Source organism: Dictyostelium discoideum (assembly GCF_000004695.1).
Source record: "Dictyostelium discoideum AX4 chromosome 3 chromosome, whole genome shotgun sequence".
Lineage (NCBI taxonomy): Eukaryota > Evosea > Eumycetozoa > Dictyosteliales > Dictyosteliaceae > Dictyostelium > Dictyostelium discoideum.
In genome coordinates this window covers 980,078-999,930 of record NC_007089.4, presented here as the reverse complement: position 1 = coordinate 999,930, position 19,853 = coordinate 980,078, and the positions used below count along the sequence as shown (strand labels likewise).

Below are 19,853 nucleotides of genomic sequence, written 5' to 3'. Positions count from 1 at the left end.
TAAAAATTTTATTAAATAAAAAAAATAAGTTATCGCAATATGAAATATGAGTGCGAATAAATTGAATATTTATTTTACAAATATTTTTTGTATTTACAACAACCACCACTTCAACAATCACACACCAAAAAAAAAAAAAAAAAAATAAAAACAAATAATATTCAAAAATTTAATACTCACACATTGAAATAAATAATAACTATTTCTGTTCTTTTTGGGTGGTGTATTTACAATTGTGTGGTTCCATATTAAATTTTTTTTTTTGGAATGATAAAAACAAAGTGATACCTTTTTTTTTTTTTTTTTTTTTTTTTTTTTTTTTTTTTTTATTAATTATTAAATATTTTTTATCTAACAATAATTAATTAATTGTATATTAAAAAAATATTAGAGTATTTTAAAAGAAATATTTTCTCATTTTATATAAATTAAAATAAAATAAAATTTAAACTATTAACTTTTTTTTTTTTTTAAATAAACTAGTTTTATTAAAAAATATAGTTTTTTTTTAAAAATTATTGATTTGGGAAACATATTTTTGTATCTCTGACGTCAATACAAATAGAACCTTTTGGACATTTTCCGTTTTTACATAGTGGATAAACAGCATCAGCAATTTCCATGTTGTAAAATTCTTCATTTTCTAAATTATTACCCATTGAAACAGCAACAATTAATAATAATGCAAATAAAATTGAGAGAATTGATTTCATTTTTTAAATTTTTTGATGATATTTTTTTTTTTACTTTTCTAAACAACTTTTATTTTTTTTAATAATAAAACTTTTTTTTTTTTTTTTTTTTTTAATTTTAAAAAATCGGAATTATTTTTATTTATACTCTTTTTTTTTATTTTATTTTTTTTTTATAGGTTATTAATTTAATTTAATTTAATTTAAAAGTTATAAATTAAATTTAATTTTCAATTCATACCCCAAATTTCACACTTTTTGATAAAAAATAAAAAAATTACCCCGAAATTCAAATTATTATGGGGTTTGTGTTGAAATTATAAAATATATGTATACAAATTTTTAGTAGATGTAAATTATTACAAATTAAAATTTTCTTTCCAAATTAGATATGAAGTGAGCAGATATATAATCCAGATAAAAATAATTGTAAATATCTCTATAAAAATATATTAAAAAAAGAAATATCCAAGTTTTTTAATGTGTTGTAAATTTAAATTTAAACGAATAAAAAAAAAGGTTAATTAAAAAAAAATTTAAAAATTTTGAAAACAGGGATAAAGAAATATATAATTTATTTAAATAAATTTAAAATTTTTTTTTTTTTTTTTTAAAAAATAACAAAAATTGAATTATTATTATTTTAATTTTTTAATTATTGGAATAATACACTTAAAATATGAAGATTTGGTGATTGAGGACCGTCAATAATAAAACCAAAAGTATAAGATGCATGAGCATTAATTGAGTTTTGAACGGATGGTAAAGCAAGTATTCCTTTTGGTAACATAACCATATTCCAAAGAGAATTTAAAGAATTATCACGTAATCTAAAAGTATAATCAGTCCCAATGAAAATTTCTCTAATATTTTTATTACTATGATTTTCAATTGTGATATCCCATTGTGAATAGGTTTTACCTCCACGCTGACCATCTTGCCATACACCAATTTGCTTTACAGATAAACAAATATCCTTGTATGATGGAATTGGTAAACATTGACAATGGTCACCAATTCTTTGACAAACTTCACCTAATTTACATCTATTGTATGGACCGCATTGATATGGATGATATGAATAATCTTCAACAACAATTTGACTTTCAACAGCAACTTCTTGAACTTCAATTTCACCACCATTATGATAATTATTATAATTATTATTATCATAATTACCATGAGAATGTCTATTTCTATGATGAGCAGATGCTAAACCTAAGGTTAAAATTAAACCTAAAACCAAAAATATTAATTTCATTTTAATTATCTTTTTTTTTTTTTTTTTTTTTCTTTTATTATTTAATGAATGAATGAATATTTTTTTTTTTTTTTCTTTGTTTTTATAGTTTTTTTTTTATAGTTTTTTTTATTTCTTATTTTTCCAATCATCATTTTTAACAAATTTAAAATTAATTGTTATTACATTCCTATAAATGGAATATCAAAATATTATTAATTAAATTTGACAATTTCAATTGGGGGCTAATATTTTTTAAAAAAAAAGAGGCCAGATTTAATTATTAATTGTCGAAAATAGTTAATTTTTCATTTTTTTTTTTTTTTTTTTATGTGTTTGATTTTAAGATATTAATATCTGTATGAAAAAAAAAAAAAATAAAAAATAAAAAAAAAAATAAAAAAGAGTTTATACATATCAATAATTATAATTATTAATTATTAATTATTATTACACTTTAAAATTTTATTATTATTATTATTATTTTTTAATTTTTTTTTTTTTTTTTTTTTTTTTTTTTTTTTTTTACAAAGAACCTTTTTTAATTGGTTCAATTATAGCAACACCAGAACTTAAAACATAACTACCATCTCTATTTGTTTTAGATTGGAATAAGATTGTTGTTGGATTGATTTTCCACATTTCAGTTTCAATAGTTTCACCAGGATAAACATGTTTAGTGAATCTAGTTTTAATTGATTTTAATCTACTTGGATCATTATCACAAAAGTGTTCTAAAACACCTCTTGAAGCAATACCATAAGTACAAAGACCATGTAAAATTGGTACTTCAAAACCACCGATTTTACTCATTTCTGGATCGATATGTAATGGATTTAAATCACCACCAGCCAAACGATAAATGACAGCTTGATCTTCAGAGGTGGCTTGTTTACTGATTGCATCTGGTGCTCTATCTTTTGGAATTTGAATTGGTTTTTCATTTGGACCACGATCACCACCAAAACCACCAATACCTCTAATAAAGAATGAAAATATATTCTTGAATATTGGTTTACCACTTGACTTTTCAGAGGTAATACATTGTAATATCAATAATGCTCCTTTACCTTTATCATAGAGATTGGTAATCTTTGATTCTGTTACAAATACTCCTTCAACTGGTATCTCATTTAAAATCTCTAATTCTTGTTCACCATGTAATAACATCATTGGATCAAATTCTATTCCATCAATACCTTCTGAAATTACATCCTATTTTTAATTTATAATTAATAATTAATAAATAATAAATAATAAATAATAATAAATAATAAATAATAGTAATAACTTACAACAATCATTTGGCCAGGAAATATAACACCCAATGTTGGTAAAGCAGAGAAATTATCTGAACCTTCATAAACAAATTTTAAATGTTTTTTACCACATCCTAAACTAATTGCATACAATGCAACATCTTTTCTTGTAAGATTATATTCGATTGGTTTAATCTTATGATTTATTACTTTTTTTACATCCACTGTCATTTTATTTGATCTATTTAATTAATTTGATTTGTTAAAATTATAGTTTATAAAAAAAAAAAAAGAGATTTGACAATTGTAAAAAAAAAAAAAAAAAAAATACCAAAATGAAAAAAAATTAAATTTTTTAATTTTTTAATTTTAATTTATTTTTTATTTTTATTTTTTGTTTTAAGAAACACATGACGCTATTTCATTACTAAATTAGTATTTAAATGGTGTTTTTAGAATAAAGTACATAATATTATAAAAAAAAAAAGAAAAAAAAAAAAATTACAATTTCAATACTTTTGGATAAAAATGATTTATACCAAGTAATTAAAGATTTTTGGATAAATTTAAAAATAAAAATAAAAAATAAAATAAAATAAAAAATAGTGGTGATGTTTTACACAATTTAATTTATATGGGGGTTTATATTATATTTAGTTTTATTTGTCATCTTTATTAATTATTTTTTCCTCTTTCTTTTTCTCTTTCTTTTTCTCTTTCTTTTTCTTGTTTTTCTTCTCTCTTATTTTGTAGCATTGAATTATATCTTTCCATCTTTAAGAAATATTGCATAGGATCTTCATTATCATCAGAAGTATCGGGTGGTAACTCTTTTGCATTTGGATCTATTTTTTTTAATTTTTTATTATATTCATCCATTTCATTGAAATAAACTTCCCAAACACAAGATGAACCACAACCACTACCACAACATAAATTTGTTGGTGGAATAGGTTTCTTTAAATCTTTAATATCAGTAACTTCTTTTTCATCATCTTCTTCTTCTTTTCCTTCATCTTCTTTTATTCCACCATTTTCTTCTTCATTGCTATTATACTCTTTAAATTTAGTTGGAACTGTAATAAATTGATATCCTGCTTCATCATTGTCATCATCATTATTATTATTATTACTACATTCATTGAAAATGGTTGGATCAGTAAATTGAGATTCAAATTGATTTTTTATTTTAGCACCTTTTAATTTCTTTTTTTCTTCATCTTTTATACTAGTACCATTTATGTTATTTAATTTTTTTGATTTCTTTATTTTACTTTTTACTTTTTCATTATCGTCTTTATTTGTTGTGTAAAATGATTTCGTCTGATAAAGAAATTTTCCAATAAAACTATTACTTTTATTTTCATTATTCAAAAAACTATTATTATTATTATTATTACATTTATTTGAAAATAAAAAAGAATTTACAATTTTACTTGTATTTCCTTTTATTATAATTCTCGAGAATACATATGAGGTTATCATATTATAATTTTCATTTATTCGTTTTTTAAAAAAATTTTGAAATTAAAAAAAAATAAAAAATAAAAAATAAAAAAAAAAAATAATAAAAATAATATAAATATTAATATATAATAAAAAAAAATAAAAATAAAAAATAAAAAAATTTGTTAAATCATTATACCATAATAATAATAATAAAAATAAAAATAATAATGATAATAAAAAAAAAAAATTAAAAATAATAAATAAATAAAGAAAAAAAAATAAAAAAAAAAAATAAAAAAAAAAAAAAATCGCTAGATCCTAACAATTTTACAACAAGAAATTCATCTCTCACAGTGGACTTATAAATCAATTACTTTAACACCATTAAGCTATGAATCTTGTAAATAAATTATCAAGCATAGATTTAATACCAATACTCCAGAATAAACCAACCACCACAATATTAGAAGATAAATTATTTATCATATTTATTAGAGATCTTGGTGTAATTCCAAGATACCTTGAGTGGTTATTGGATTTAGAATTAATGAAAAACATTGAAAAAGACGATATAGACATTCCATCTTTCATCAGTGGTCTTGGAATAGAGTTGGTTAAAAAAGTTCAATCTGTTAAAATAGTAGATAATAAATTCTGGGAAACTATTTTATATCTCTCTATTTGCAGGATACCAGTAAGTTGGAGCACCATAGTATGCGACAAAACCATAGAATATTGGTCGTACACTGGCCACTTATTCCTTCAATATGACGAAGCGGTTGAAGGAAATGTCATATTTGTACCAATTTTTGGTCTTTATAAAATTGCACAAAAATTAAAAATATCACATTTAGAAAAATTAACAAAATTCCCTTTAATCGATTATACTAAATCTACTCCATTTGAAGAAAATACAGCAATTCTTATCCTCAACAAAATCAACACCTTTGTCGAAAGTAGCAATAATACAATTTCAAATTTTTTCCATTGGATAATGACATTAGTCATGAATTAGCACTTATCGAAGTAAAGATAGGTAATGTTATATTATATCAACATACCTCCAAATGGTTATATAGGTAAGATATCAGAAACATATTTTATTATACTTTTTTATAGTATTGAAAATTTTATTAACATTTTCAGAATGTATTTAGATCCAACGATAAATTTGAAATCTCAGATTCACAAAAGGCAATAAAATTTGGCTCAGCAAAAACTGAAGCTAACACCGTATATATTTCTTCGAATAACATCAAACCGGTTAATTTATTAGCTAGTGGAAATACAAACTTCGATATAAGAATTTGTTTCGAATTGCCAAATGATCATATTGGTAAAAAGTATAAAATGGTTGTTATTAATACTAAATTTTCATCATGTGGTTCCTATCTTGGTAAAGAAGCTATAGAAAACATTTATGAAAATTGTATTAATTTAGAAAAGCATTACAAGGAAGCATATATTTTACCAATAATAATCACTAATCTCAAAGTAAATCCATCTCATCTTGAAGATTTTAAAGGTAAACTTATCATTTACCATTCCAATAACATCCATTTATTTTTTGGAAAGTTATGGCATAGAGTATCATTTGGCGCACATGATATAGGTGATTTTATTTCACCAGATTTAAATCTCTATAAAGGATTAGAAAACATTTCTTTATAAAATATTTATTTATATTTTAAAAACTCTCGAGTAATTTTAGAAAATGCTCAATTAATAAATAACAAATAACAAATAGTATAAACTGTATTTTACTTAAAAATTAGTAAATAGTTTTTTTTTTTTTTTTTTTTTTTTTTTTTTTTTGTTTGTTCATATATTTAAACACAAATATGGAGATGATGATTTGTTACAAATAATAAATAAACTTGTATTTTTATATGAAATTGATAATGTTTTTCATAACATTTATATATATTAAAAATACTATTAATAATAATAATTGGGAAAATAATAAAACTTTAAATCGATTTTCTAATATTAGAAAACCTTTTTTTATTCATATTCCAACCAAACTGGTGGTACATCTTAAGAAGAAACATCAATTAAATGAAACAACAAAACATTTTTTATTTAAAAACATTCACCACCTTTAAAATCAAAACTAAAACAAACAAATATTATGTATTCAACACCACCAATACAAAATTTAACATCAACAATTCAAAATGAAAATGAAAATGAAAATGGTAGAATTAATTGGTGTTGTTGAAAGAAATTATTTTGTTTATTTAATATTTGGTCATTTTTATATGGTTTACATTATGAATTTGATTCTTATTTTTTAATCAAACCAACTACCAATATTTGGAAATAAATTAATTAAAACAAAAGAAAATAATTATCATAGAGTTATGATGACATCCAATTGAAAAGAATAAATCCACATTATTAATTTTAAAAGATAATCCAAATCGTCCATTAAATTATGACTTGTTTTAATAACATTTTCATTTCCATATGGTGAATTTGTAAATTTGGAGGGAATTTTATTAGGTGATTGGATTAATTTTAGAAAGAGAAGAAGATTTGTTGGTATATCTAGAACTGTTATGGAAGTACCATTAGATTTTAAAGAACAAACTAAAAAAGTTTTAATTTGGATTTATAGAAAGATTTGATGAATAAATAGTTTTATTATCATTTAAAACTGGTTTTTCAAAAATAATTCCCCTCCAAAAAAAAAAAAAAAAAAAAAAAACCCAAAAAAAGTAAAAAAAAAAAAAAAAAAAAAGACATAAAATTTACTATTTTTTTTTTTTTTTTTTTTCTTTTATTCAGAAAAACTATAAATTTTATATCACACCCATTTTTTTATTTTATAGTACACTCTTTTTTTTTTTTTTTTCAAATAAAATGTTAAATGATGATATAAGTACATATAAACATAATTGTCAATTTATAGAAAATGATATACTTTTATATTGTAAACAGTGTAAGATTTTATTATGCGAAAAATGCATAATAGATCACCCTCATCACAAGCTTAGTTTATTACCTACCATAACACATATTGAAGCTCCAATTCCACCTACAGAAACTAAATTCAATTTTTTCATAAAAAGAAAGCCAGCTCAAAGTATTTCATTTAACATCATTAAAAATTAATTCTAATTAGAAATACTAATAATTATTTAAATCCTCTAATAAAACTTATAGATTTAGAAGAGTTACATAAATTAATGCAAAATATGGTTGAAACTAAATCAATTGATAGTAGTATTGATCTCCCATTAAAAGATAGAGAAAACCAATTTAAAGAAATCGAAAATTATTTGATTGAAATGTTCAACTATTTTATTGCAAATGATAAAGAAAGAGTAAATCACTACTTTTTACAATGTTTAACTGGTTCTGGTATTGGTAAAACAAGATTTGGCAGAGAGTGTTGGAATTTTTTAAAGAGTAATCAATGGAAGAGAAATAAAGAATTAGCAGAAACAATGAAGAATTTAATGTATATATTTATTGACTTCAACGGTGGCGGTGATGCAATTTCAATTGAAGAAGTAAAAGAAGATACCTGTCAAGTGGCTCTCGCAAAAAGATTATTCATCAGAGGAGTTTTAGGTTCATCATTGGCTGGATCAAATTTAAATTTATACACAGAAGAGAAACATTTGTTTACTGTAAAAAATGTTTTGCATTATATTTCTAAGTTGTATAGTCGTGACCATGGTCATGGAGGTAAAAACACTCTCTCTATTCTTATCCACTTGGATGAATTTCCCATGGCACACGAAATAGCTTGTACACAAAATCAACATTTTATAAAGCAAATGATAGAATTGTTGGGATTTTATAGATGTAAAGGAACCGACCAATCTGATGCCTCCCTTAGTAATGTTTTTATAATTCCAATATTAACTGGTACCACAACAATTTTACAACACGAAATTCATCTCTCACAGTGGACTTATAAATCAATTACTTTAACACCATTAAGCTATGAATCTTGTAAAGATATAATCAAACATAGATTTAATATACCAATACTCCAGAATAAACCAACGACCACAATATTAGAAGATAAATTATTTATCATATTTATTAGAGATCTTGGTGTAATTCCAAGATACCTTCAGTGGTTATTGGATTTAGAATTAATGAAAAACATTGAAAAAGACGATATAGACATTCCATCTTTCATCAGTGGTCTTGGAATAGAGTTGGTTAAAAAAGTTCAATCTGTTAAAATAGTAGATAATAAATTCTGGGAAACTATTTTATATCTCTCTATTTGCAGGATACCAGTAAGTTGGAGCACCATAGTATGCGACAAAACCATAGAATATTGGTCGTACACTGGCCACTTATTCCTTCAATATGACGAAGCGGTTGAAGGAAATGTCATATTTGTACCAATTTTTGGTCTTTATAAAATTGCACAAAAATTAAAAATATCACATTTAGAAAAATTAACAAAATTCCCTTTAATCGATTATACTAAATCTACCCCATTTGAAGAAAATATAGCAATTCTTATCCTCAACAAAATCAACACCTTTGTCGAAAGTAGCAATAATACAATTTCAAAATTAGTCAAATTTTTTCCATTGGATAATGATATTAGTCATGAGTTAGCAGTTATTGAAGTAAAGATACGTAATGTTATATTATATCAACATACCTCCAAATGGTTATATAGGTAAGATATCAGAAACATATTTTATTACACTTTTTTCAATATTGAATATTTTATTAACATTTTCAGAATATATTTAGATCCAACGATAAATTAGAAATCACAGATCCACAAGATGCAATAAGATTTGGCTTAACAAAAACAGAGGACAACAAGGAACATATTTATTCGAATAATACCAATTCAGTTAATTTATTAGGTTATGGAAAAACAAGCTTCGATATAAGAATTTGTTTTGAATTGTCAAACTTAAGTGGTGGTAAAAAGCATTTAATGGTTGTTATTTATACTAAATTTTCAAATTGTGATACCTATCTTGGTAAAGAAGCTATAAAAAACATTTATGAAAATTGTGTCAATTTAAAAAATCATTACAAAGAAGCATATATTTTACCAATAATAATCACAAATTTCAAAGTAAAACAATCTCATGTTAAAGATAATAAAGGAAAGGTTATCATTTACCATTCCAAGAACATCCATTTATTTTTTGGAAAGTTATGGCATAGAGTATCTTTTGGTGCACATGATACAAGTGATTTTATTTCACCAGATTTAAACCTCTGCAAAGAATTAGAAAACATTTCTTTATAAAATATTATAAAATCTCTCGAGTATTTTTAGAAATGCTCAATTAATAAATAACAAATAACAAATAGTATAAACTGTATTTTACTTAAAAATTAGTAAATAGTTTTTTTTTTTTTTTTTTTTTTTTTTTTTTTTTGTTTGTTCATATATTTAAACACAAATATGGAGATGATGATTTTTTAAAAATACTAAATATAACTTGTATTTTTATATGAAATTGATAATGTTTTTTATAACATTTATAAATATTTTAATATTATTAATAATAATAATTGGAAAAATAATAAAACTTTAAATCAATTTTCTAATATTAGAAAAACCTTTTTTATTCATGTTCCAACCAAACTGGTGTCACATCATTAGAAGAAGCATTATCAATTGAATGAAACAACAAAACATTTATTATTTAAAAACATTCACCACCTTTAAAATTAGAATTAATTGATGGTATTGAAAGAAATTAATTTGTTTATTTAATATTTGGTCATTTTTTTAATATGGTTTACCTTATGAATTTGATTCTTATATTTAAATAAAACCAACTATCAATATTGGAAATAAATTAATTAAAACAAAAGAAAATAATTATTAAAATCCATAGAGTTATATGATAATGATGACATCCAATTGAATGAATAAATTCACATTATTAATTTAAAAGATAATCCAAATCGTCCATTAAATTATGACTTGTTTTATTAACATTTTCACAATGTATTTAGATCCAATGATAAATTGGAAATCACAGATTAACAAAAGGCAATAAAATTTTGCTCAGCAAAAACTGAAGGTACCACCGTATATATTTCTTCGAATAATACCAAATCGGTTAATTTATTAGCTAGTGGAAATACAAACTTCTATAAGAATTTGTTTCGAATTGCCAAATGATCATATTGGTAAAAAGTATATAATGGTTGTTATTAATACTAAATTTTCATCATGTGGTTCCTATCTTGGTAAAGAAGCTATAAAAAACATTTATGAAAATTGTATTAATTTAGAAAAGCATTACAAGGAAGCATATATTTTACCAATAATAATCACAAATCTCAAAGTAAATCCATCTCATCTTGAAGATTTTAAAGGTAAACTTATCATTTACCATTCCAATAACATCCATTTATTTTTTGTAAAGTTATGGCATAGAGTTCCATTTGGCGCACATGATATAGGTGATTTTATTTCACCAGATTTTTTTTATTCGTTTATTTAAATACACAAAAATGGAGATGATGATTACTTGGTTAAAAATACGAAATAAAACAATTGTGTTTTAAAGATTTTGATAAAAAAAAAAAAAAAAAAAAAGATATGAATAGATATTATCTAAGAACCATAATTTTGAACACTGTTTTTTATTTTTTTCTTTTTTTTTTTTTCTTTTTTTGATTAAAATCTCCTTTTTTTTGTAATTGATTTCATTAAATTTTCCAAACGATGATAAATACTTAAAAAAGTTGGTCTATCTTCAGATTGTTGATTCCAACAATCTTGAATTATATTTTTTAAAACTTCATTACAATTTTCAGGTATTTCCAATCTTTTGCCAGATTTTAATAATTCTTTAACTTCATATGGATCCATTCCATCAAAAGGTATTTTATTTGTAACTAATTCCCATAAGATAGTACCAAAAGAGAAAACATCTGATTTTTCAGAGAAATGTTTTGAATTTAAAATTTCTGGTGCAGCATAAAAAGCATAAGCTAATCTTGATTGATCGACTGAAGTTGTACCATTGTTGTTGTTGTTGGAAATACTATTTGCGCCATTGGCGGAAGAAGTAGTAGTGGAACTAGTAGCAGTATTATTAGTATTATTATTATTATTGATTATTGTTGTTAAACTTTTCTTTGCAAAAGAAGCTAAACCAAAATCAGCAATTTTAATTTTTAAAGCATTTGTAACTAATAAATTCTTTGTTTTCAAATCTGTATGATAAATTGGTGGTTCATAGGTTGAAAGATGATAACAACCCAATGCAACACAAATTGCAAAACTAACTTTTTGTTTAAAATCTAATTTCATCAATTGTTCACGATGTAATAGATCATGTAGTGAACCTCTTGGTAAATATTCTGTGATGATGTAACAATAGTTTGCATGTTTACAAGCGCCATAGTAGGCTAATAGATTTTCATGTGGTTTCAATTTACTTAAAATACCAACTTCCCTTCTAAAATCATCCAATGATTTATTATTTTGTAATTCTATTTGTTTGATTGCAACATCTTTACTTCTCCAAACACCATGATAAACTTTACTAAACCCACCTTGACCAATTAAATTAAAGAATTGAATTTCGTCAAAATCAATTTCCCATGTATATTTAATTCTTGGTAATTTTGTAATATTTGTTGTTGATGTTGATAAATTAAATTGTTGTGGAATTTGTTGAAATGATGATTGTCTACTTAAAGTTTTACCATTGGTGGTGGTTGTTGTTGTTGTTGTTGTTGTTGTTGTTGATATAATTCCATTCCCATTAATTGATACTCCAAATAATAATGATGGTGGTGATGATGTAGTAGAAATACTTGAATTTGTAGTTGTTATTGTTTCATCATTATTTTTTAATTTTTGAATATCAGATTCAGTATGACTTCTTGGATTAGATGAAGAATAAAGTGATTGTGGAATTGGATCTAATTTTTGAAATGGATAAGATGGTGAATTAACATTTAATGGTTTTCTAAGGTTTTCAGATATTTGCATTGGTGGTGGCATTTCAATACATTCTAAACTATCAGTTAATGGTGATAATTCACCACTATTACAAAATGATTCATTACCATTGTTATTACTACTATCAATATAATTACCACCTCCAAATAATTGAATTGGTTGTTGTTGTTGTTCAATTGTTGATGAATCAATTGTTGGTGAAATTGAATTAAGATCATCTAAATCACAATCAGGATTTTTAATATGATAACGAATTGCTTTTATACCAAGATGATAATATGAAGGTAATGGATTACCATCGGTACCAATCTCTCTAATTGAACGACATTTTAAGAAACTAATTGGTAATGATGATATTTGATTATTGTAAAGTTGTAAATCTACTAATTTAGTTAAGAAACCAATATTACTTGGTAACTCTTTTAAATTATTATTATTTAAATTTAATTTCTTTAAATTACTTAGATAACAAATTGAATCTGGTAAAAGTTCAATAACATTATTTGAAGCATTTAATTCAATCAATGATGATAAATTATTAATTGCAAATGGTAATTGTTTAATTTTATTATTTGAAATTGTCAATTTAGCTAAACGTGATAATGACGCCACAACCTTATCTGGTAAAACACTAATTTGATTATAATCAATTGATAAACTATGTAACTTTGATAAATGTCTTAATGATGATGGTATCTCTTGCAATTCATTATGTGATAAATTTAATTGTTTTAAATTTTTCATTTTTTGATAAATACTACCACCACCACCATTATTATTATTATTATTTGTTGTTGTTGTTGTTGTTGTTGTTGTTGTTGATGAAGTTATTGTACCAATTTTATTAAATGATAAATCTAAAGTTTGTAATTGTATTAATGGTTCAACACATTCAATTGGTATAGTTGTAATTTGATTATTATCTAAAATTAATTTTTTAAGATTATAAAGATTACCAGTTGTTGGAAACTTTTTTAAAGAATTATTTGATAAATATAATTCACGTAAAAAACTTAGATTACCTAATTCTCTACAAATTTCATGTAAATTATTATGTGATAAATCTAAAATGGTTAAATGTTTTAAAAATTCAATTGATGATGGAACATCACTTAAATTATTATTAAACATAATCAATTGTTCAAGATTTGATATATTTGTAAATGCATCCAATGGTATTGATTTAATATTGTTAAATGATAAATCAATGATTTTGTAACCTTGAACAATCTCTTTCTCATCGAATATTGGAAATTCATTCAATTCTTGTTCTGATAAATCTAATTCTGTACTACTTGAATTTAAATAATTTGAACTAAAAAATAAAAATGGTTGTTGTGTTTTTATTTTACTTTGTGATGTTGATGTTGATGTTGTTAATATTGGTGGATCATAATCTGAAAATAATTGAATTGGTTTATTTGATATTACTTCAATTTTATTATTATTATTATTATTATTATTATTATTATTATTATTATTATTATTATTATTATTATTATTATTATTATTATTATTATTATTATTATTATTATCTTCTATATTTATTTTATTTACATTTTCTATATTATTATTATTATTATTATCATCTGTATTATTACTATTTTTTTCATTTTCTATATTACAATTACTATTAATATTACTTCCAATATTATTATTATTACTATTATTACTATTATTATTATTACTATTATCACTATTTACATATTGTTTATTTATTTTATTATTACTATTATCACTATCAATTGATAAATCATTTAAATGAATTTCTAATTGATTTTCATCAGTTATATTATTTTTAGTATTGTTATTATTATTATTATTATTATTATTATTATTATTATTATTATTATTATTATTGCTATTACTATTGCTATTACTATTGCTATTGCTATTATTATTATTATTATTTTGAAGAGTTTGTAACAATAAATGTTGATTACTTTCAAAATATTTATCTATATTATCAAAATCAGTTTCATCTAAACCTTGTGATGATTCTTGTGATATACTACTAGCTTGATCATCATGATGATCTTCATATCCATATAAATATTCATCATCATGTAAACTATTCTCTAAATGATCTTCTTCTTTACTTTGGTTAATTGATCTATTCATACTTTCGCCACTAATAATAATAAAGTCAATTGGTTAATAAATAAATTCTTAATAATTAAAATACGAACAAAAGTGTGTGTGTGTGAATGGTGAGATTTTAAAAAAAAAAATAAATAAAATGAAAAAACGTAAAAAAAATATATATATATATATATATACATTACCTATTACTTAATTTATAACTTTGATGTGGATAAATTATATGAGAACTTTGATGACCCTGATATAAACGTCCTCTACTTAATTGAAATTGTGAATGTTTTGTTGTTAGATAATTAACGTGTGTATTATTATCATAATCATAATCTTCCTCTTGATTGTGGTGGTGGTGGTTGTTGTTATCTTTGTCATAACCACCATTCACAGAATGGTAAGCATTATAGCCATTTTCATTGGAATAATCTATATATTCACCATTTTGTTTTGACGGTTCTTCATTTCCATCCGGGTCACCATAATCAATATAGCCAATAACTTTACTCATATCGATTATCGATTAACTGTGGTGCGTTCTTTGGTTTTATTTTTTTAACTTTTTTTTTTTTTTTTTTTTTTTTTTTTTTAAATTTCGGGTTTTTATTTTGTTTAGTTTATTAATTTGGTGATTATAATATTTTTAGTGAATTTTTTTTTTTTTTTTTTTTTGTTTATGTGTGTGTGAGCGATAATTTTTACTTTTATTTGATTTTTATTTTTATTTTTATTTTTATTTTTATTTTTATTTTTATTTTTATTTTTATTTTTATTTTATTATTATTTTAAGCGTTTAATAAAAATTTTTAAGAAAGACAAACTTTCTTAAAATTAAAATAATTTAAATCAATCAAATCAGTGCTTTGTTGGGAATCAAAAAAAAAAAAAAAAATAAAATAAAATAAAAATAAAAAATAAAAATAAAATAAAAAAAAAAAATAAAAAATAAAAAAATAAAAAATAAAAAAAATTAAAAAAAAAAAAATTTCAGGTAATCTAACGAGTTTTTAAAACCAAGTCATATTTTTAGAAAAAAGAAAAAAAAAAAAAAAAAAAAAAAAAAAAAAAAAAAAAAAAAAAAAAAAAATTTTTTAAACCAAAACGTTGGAATTCTTGGTTATTTTATTTAATTTTTTTTTTTTTTTAATTTTTTTTTTTTAATGCCTCACTCTTGCTTCGTTAGATTTCTTTTAACAATTTTTTTAGTTCTTACATAAATATAAAATACAAAAAAAAAAAAAAAAAAAAAAAAAAAAAAAAAAAAATTTAATTTTATTTTATTTTATTTTAATTTAAATTTAATTTTTTATTTTCTATTTTTTTTTTTTTTTTTTATATTTTTATTTTTGTTTTTTAAAAGATTTATTGTTTTGTTTTATTTGCATTATTAATAATTATTATAAATATTATTTAATTTTAATTAAACTTTTTTTTTATTTTATTTTTTTTAGTTCAAAATAGAATTTCCAAAACAAAAAAAAGTAAAAACAGTACAATAATAATTATTATCATAACACTGTTGACAACACCCACTCTCTCACACACACACACACAATAAAAAAAAAAAAAAGAAAAAAAAAACTACAAACTGTTCCAACATACAATGGCAAGTATTACTAATACCAAAATTGAAAATTCAATATACAGTTGTAAATCAATTCAATCAATTGCAGATGATATCTTGGATAGTATAGAACAAACAATAAAAAAAGATACAATTAATAGCATCGATAGTAATGTTGGTGAATTACATATAAACACAGTCATTGACCATTATTTACAAGCAATTAATTTATCATATGATATCTCTGAAGGTAATATATACATATATATTATTATTATTATTATTATTATTATTATTATTATTATTATTATTATTATTATTATTATTATTATTATTATTATTATTATTATTATTATACAATTATAATTATAATTTTTTATTTAAACAAATTAAAATAATTAATTTTTTTTTTTTTATCTTTTTTTTTTTCCTAAACAAATTAATTAATTTTTATTTTATTTTATTTTATTAAAATTTAGATAAAGAAATTAATGAAAATATAAAATGTCAAATTGAAAATATAAGATTTGAATTAATAAAGAAAAGAAATAAAGCTATAGAAATTAAAGGAAGAATCTTATCAAAAGATGAAAATGTAAATAATAACACTGAAAATCAACAACACACAACATTATTAACCATATCAGAATGTGTAATTTATAAATGGAAAGAAGATAATATCGAACAAAAAAGAGCACTAGAATTAACATCTTCCCCAAAGATTGGCGGTGGTGTTGGTGGCGTTGGTGTAAGTGGCCATTTGATGTCAACAAATAAAATTGTAATTGAAAAACAAATTATTGGAAGTGGTATATTTTATTTAAAGAAAGCAAATGATAAAATTCATTACATTCAAATTAAATTCAAAGATTCATTAAAGAATAATGAAAATCAAGGTATAAATGGTATTTCAAATCAAACTTTTATTTTAACTTCACAAACACCAATTTTAATTCACTCAAAAGGTCATTACGTTATAAAGAGTGATGAAGATTATTTCGGTTTATTGTTCCCTCATAATATACCATTGGTTTATATTGATATTCTTGAAAGAAAGTTAGAGTTGATCTCTTTTTTAATTACATTACCAAATGAAAATGAATCAACTACAACTACTACTACTACTACAACTACTACTACAACTACTGCAAATGGTGATGGAGAAGAAGATGATATTACTACTACAAAAATTTCTCAAGAAAACGATAAATTAATAATTAAAGATGATGGTGATACAGCAATTTTAGAGAAAAGTAAAGATGTTGATTTTGTTGTCAATTCAATTAAATCTGCAACAAATGGTGTTGACTCTGGTTCACAAACTATTGCTGCTTGTATTTTATCAGCATCTTCAATAATATCATTAAGTTTAAGAGGTGGTGGTTATAAATTAATGTCAACTATGGAAAAGAATGAAAAACCTGCTGAGGTTTCACCAATAATTGTAAACACAGTCGAAGGTGTAAAAAGCGTAACCTCATATGCTAAACAAGGTTCTTCCTATATCATTGGTTCATTATCGAGCGCAGTTGCAACCGTTGGTGGTGGTGTTGTTAATTTAGTCCGTCCTTCAGATGGTGATGATTGTGAATGTGAATGTGAAAAATCAAAAGAAGAAGAAGAAAAAGAAGAAGAAAATATTTATAAAAATGAAGCATTAAATTTCGGTAAAACTACAATTAAATCAATTGGTTCAATCATTGGTGCAATTGGTGATGGTATTAGTATGGTCTATGATGAAGCCACTGGAACAACCGTTGATTTAGTCAATTATAAATTTGGTGAACATGCTGCCAAAGTTACCGATCAAACCATTTCAATATCAAAAGATGTTTTCGATACTGCAATGAATGTTAAAAATTTACCAATTAATGTCGTTAAAGGTGGTGGTAAATTAATTATTGAAAAAAATTTCATTAACAAAGAAACCACCTCCACCATCACCAATACTGAAAATGATAAAGAAATTATAAATGATGAAAAATATATTGTATCGTTAGAAAAGAAAGAAGATTTTGAAATTCAACAACAACAACAACAAGAACAACAAGAAAAAGAACAACAAGAAAAAGAACAACAAGAAAAAGAACAACAAGAACTTGAAAAAATTCTTTCAACAAATAATGAAGAAGAAATATTAAAGTATACTTTAGAAAAGAGTGTATTATTTCAATAAAAAAAAAATATTGTTTATATAATATAATTTCATTTATTTTATTTTTTTTATTTTTTTACTTTTTTCATAAAAACTAAACATCTAATTATTGAATTTAAATCTTTTTTATAACCAATATATTTAAATGAATATTTATTTTCCATTATTGATTGAATATCTTTTTCTTGACCTTTACCAATTTCAAATACGATTAAACAATTATCAGATAAGAGTGAATCTTTATTTTCATTTAAAAATGATGCAATACTTTTATAATCTTTTAAACCATTTTCATCAGCTATTAAAGCTGTTTTAGGTTCCCATTCTGTTACAATTGGATTCAAATATTTAAATTCTTCATTTGAAATATAAGGTGGATTACTAATAACTAAATCAAATTTTTCATTATTTTCATTATTAGTATTTGATGATGACGATGGTGATGATGATGATGGTGATGATAATAATTTTGAAATTTGATTTTTATCATAATTATTCCAATCAAAATTTAAAAGTGAAACTCTTTTATCTAATGATAATTCAATAGCATTCTTATTTGCAATTATTAATGCTTCATTTGATTTATCAATACCAACTCCAATTGAATCTTTAAATTCATTTAATGTTGATAATAATAAACATCCTGTTCCAGTACCTAAATCTAATATTTTTTTAATTTTTAATTCTTTTTCTTTTGATTCTTCAATAATTTTTTCAATTATCTTTATTAAATAAATAAATATTAATAACAAATGAAATAATAATAATAATAATAATAATAATAATAATAATAATAATAATAATAATAATAATAATAATAATTAAAATAATTAATATAGAATTTACAGTTTCACTATCAGGTCTTGGTATTAATGTTGAATGATTACAAAAGAATTTATTTTTCCAAAAGTATCTATAACCAATTATATAATTAATTGGTTCATTATTTAATCTTCTTTCAATAAATGATTGTAATTGATTATATTCTTCATTTGAAATAATTCTAGATTGTACTTTTTTATTAAATAATTGATATTGATCATTATGATCATTAATTTTTAGTACATGAGAAACTAATAATTTACTCTCCAATTCTGAATAATTTGAAATTAATTCATTATTACTTTTTAAAAGTTTTTCTTTTGTATCTTTTAAAATTTCTAAAACATTTTTATTAATTATTTTATTACAATAAAATCTTTTTGATAAATGAATGAAATTCATTTATAATTAAACATTTAAAAAAAAAAAAAAAACAATAGAAACTTTTGATCAACAGGAATTGGTTTTAAAAAAAATAAAAAAATAAAAAAAAAAAAAAAAGTTTTGTCATGACAAAATTTTTTTTTTTTTTTTTTAAAAAGTAACAATATTTTAAAAAAAGGTGGAAAGAAAAAAAAAAAAATTTTTAAAAGGATATATAAATATTTATTTAAATATTTATATATGTTTTTTTTTTTATTTTTT

At 21.9% G+C, this 19,853-nt stretch overlaps 10 protein-coding genes across 10 annotated transcripts; 4 read left to right on the top strand and 6 right to left on the bottom strand.

Annotated features, from left to right (window-relative positions):
• Positions 1 to 515: 515 nt before the first annotated feature.
• On the bottom strand, positions 516 to 713 carry DDB_G0278695 (hypothetical protein; the record flags this gene model as incomplete). Its single annotated transcript, XM_637322.1, has 1 exon — positions 516 to 713. One exon carries the CDS (start codon positions 711 to 713, stop codon positions 516 to 518), a length of 198 nt encoding a protein of 65 aa, XP_642414.1.
• A 634-nt stretch (positions 714 to 1,347) lies between these two features.
• DDB_G0278519 (hypothetical protein) lies at positions 1,348 to 1,953 on the bottom strand (the record flags this gene model as incomplete). The annotated part of the gene is made up of 1 exon (XM_637321.1): positions 1,348 to 1,953. One exon carries the CDS (start codon positions 1,951 to 1,953, stop codon positions 1,348 to 1,350), a length of 606 nt encoding a protein of 201 aa, XP_642413.1.
• A 504-nt stretch (positions 1,954 to 2,457) lies between these two features.
• mfeB (hypothetical protein) lies at positions 2,458 to 3,422 on the bottom strand (the record flags this gene model as incomplete). Its single annotated transcript, XM_637320.1, has 2 exons — positions 2,458 to 3,147; positions 3,228 to 3,422. The coding sequence occupies 2 exons, from the start codon at positions 3,420 to 3,422 to the stop codon at positions 2,458 to 2,460; spliced, it is 885 nt and encodes a 294-aa protein (XP_642412.1).
• A 444-nt stretch (positions 3,423 to 3,866) lies between these two features.
• DDB_G0278517 (hypothetical protein) lies at positions 3,867 to 4,676 on the bottom strand (the record flags this gene model as incomplete). The annotated part of the gene is made up of 1 exon (XM_637319.1): positions 3,867 to 4,676. The coding sequence occupies one exon, from the start codon at positions 4,674 to 4,676 to the stop codon at positions 3,867 to 3,869; it is 810 nt and encodes a 269-aa protein (XP_642411.1).
• Positions 4,677 to 5,990: 1,314 nt separating this feature from the next.
• DDB_G0278515 (hypothetical protein) lies at positions 5,991 to 6,311 on the top strand (the record flags this gene model as incomplete). Its single annotated transcript, XM_637318.1, has 1 exon — positions 5,991 to 6,311. One exon carries the CDS (start codon positions 5,991 to 5,993, stop codon positions 6,309 to 6,311), a length of 321 nt encoding a protein of 106 aa, XP_642410.1.
• Positions 6,312 to 7,505: 1,194 nt separating this feature from the next.
• DDB_G0278513 (hypothetical protein) lies at positions 7,506 to 9,888 on the top strand (the record flags this gene model as incomplete). The annotated part of the gene is made up of 3 exons (XM_637317.1): positions 7,506 to 7,728; positions 7,809 to 9,297; positions 9,375 to 9,888. The coding sequence occupies 3 exons, from the start codon at positions 7,506 to 7,508 to the stop codon at positions 9,886 to 9,888; spliced, it is 2,226 nt and encodes a 741-aa protein (XP_642409.1).
• Positions 9,889 to 10,798: 910 nt separating this feature from the next.
• DDB_G0278511 (hypothetical protein) lies at positions 10,799 to 11,101 on the top strand (the record flags this gene model as incomplete). Its single annotated transcript, XM_637316.1, has 1 exon — positions 10,799 to 11,101. The coding sequence occupies one exon, from the start codon at positions 10,799 to 10,801 to the stop codon at positions 11,099 to 11,101; it is 303 nt and encodes a 100-aa protein (XP_642408.1).
• A 176-nt stretch (positions 11,102 to 11,277) lies between these two features.
• DDB_G0278509 (protein kinase, TKL group) lies at positions 11,278 to 15,178 on the bottom strand (the record flags this gene model as incomplete). The annotated part of the gene is made up of 2 exons (XM_637315.1): positions 11,278 to 14,704; positions 14,859 to 15,178. The coding sequence occupies 2 exons, from the start codon at positions 15,176 to 15,178 to the stop codon at positions 11,278 to 11,280; spliced, it is 3,747 nt and encodes a 1,248-aa protein (XP_642407.1).
• Positions 15,179 to 16,270: 1,092 nt separating this feature from the next.
• Positions 16,271 to 18,407, top strand: DDB_G0278507 (hypothetical protein; the record flags this gene model as incomplete). Its single annotated transcript, XM_637314.1, has 2 exons — positions 16,271 to 16,481; positions 16,711 to 18,407. The coding sequence occupies 2 exons, from the start codon at positions 16,271 to 16,273 to the stop codon at positions 18,405 to 18,407; spliced, it is 1,908 nt and encodes a 635-aa protein (XP_642406.1).
• Positions 18,408 to 18,454: 47 nt separating this feature from the next.
• DDB_G0278505 (hypothetical protein) lies at positions 18,455 to 19,610 on the bottom strand (the record flags this gene model as incomplete). The annotated part of the gene is made up of 2 exons (XM_637313.1): positions 18,455 to 19,108; positions 19,233 to 19,610. The coding sequence occupies 2 exons, from the start codon at positions 19,608 to 19,610 to the stop codon at positions 18,455 to 18,457; spliced, it is 1,032 nt and encodes a 343-aa protein (XP_642405.1).
• Between the last annotated feature and the right edge of the window lie 243 nt (positions 19,611 to 19,853).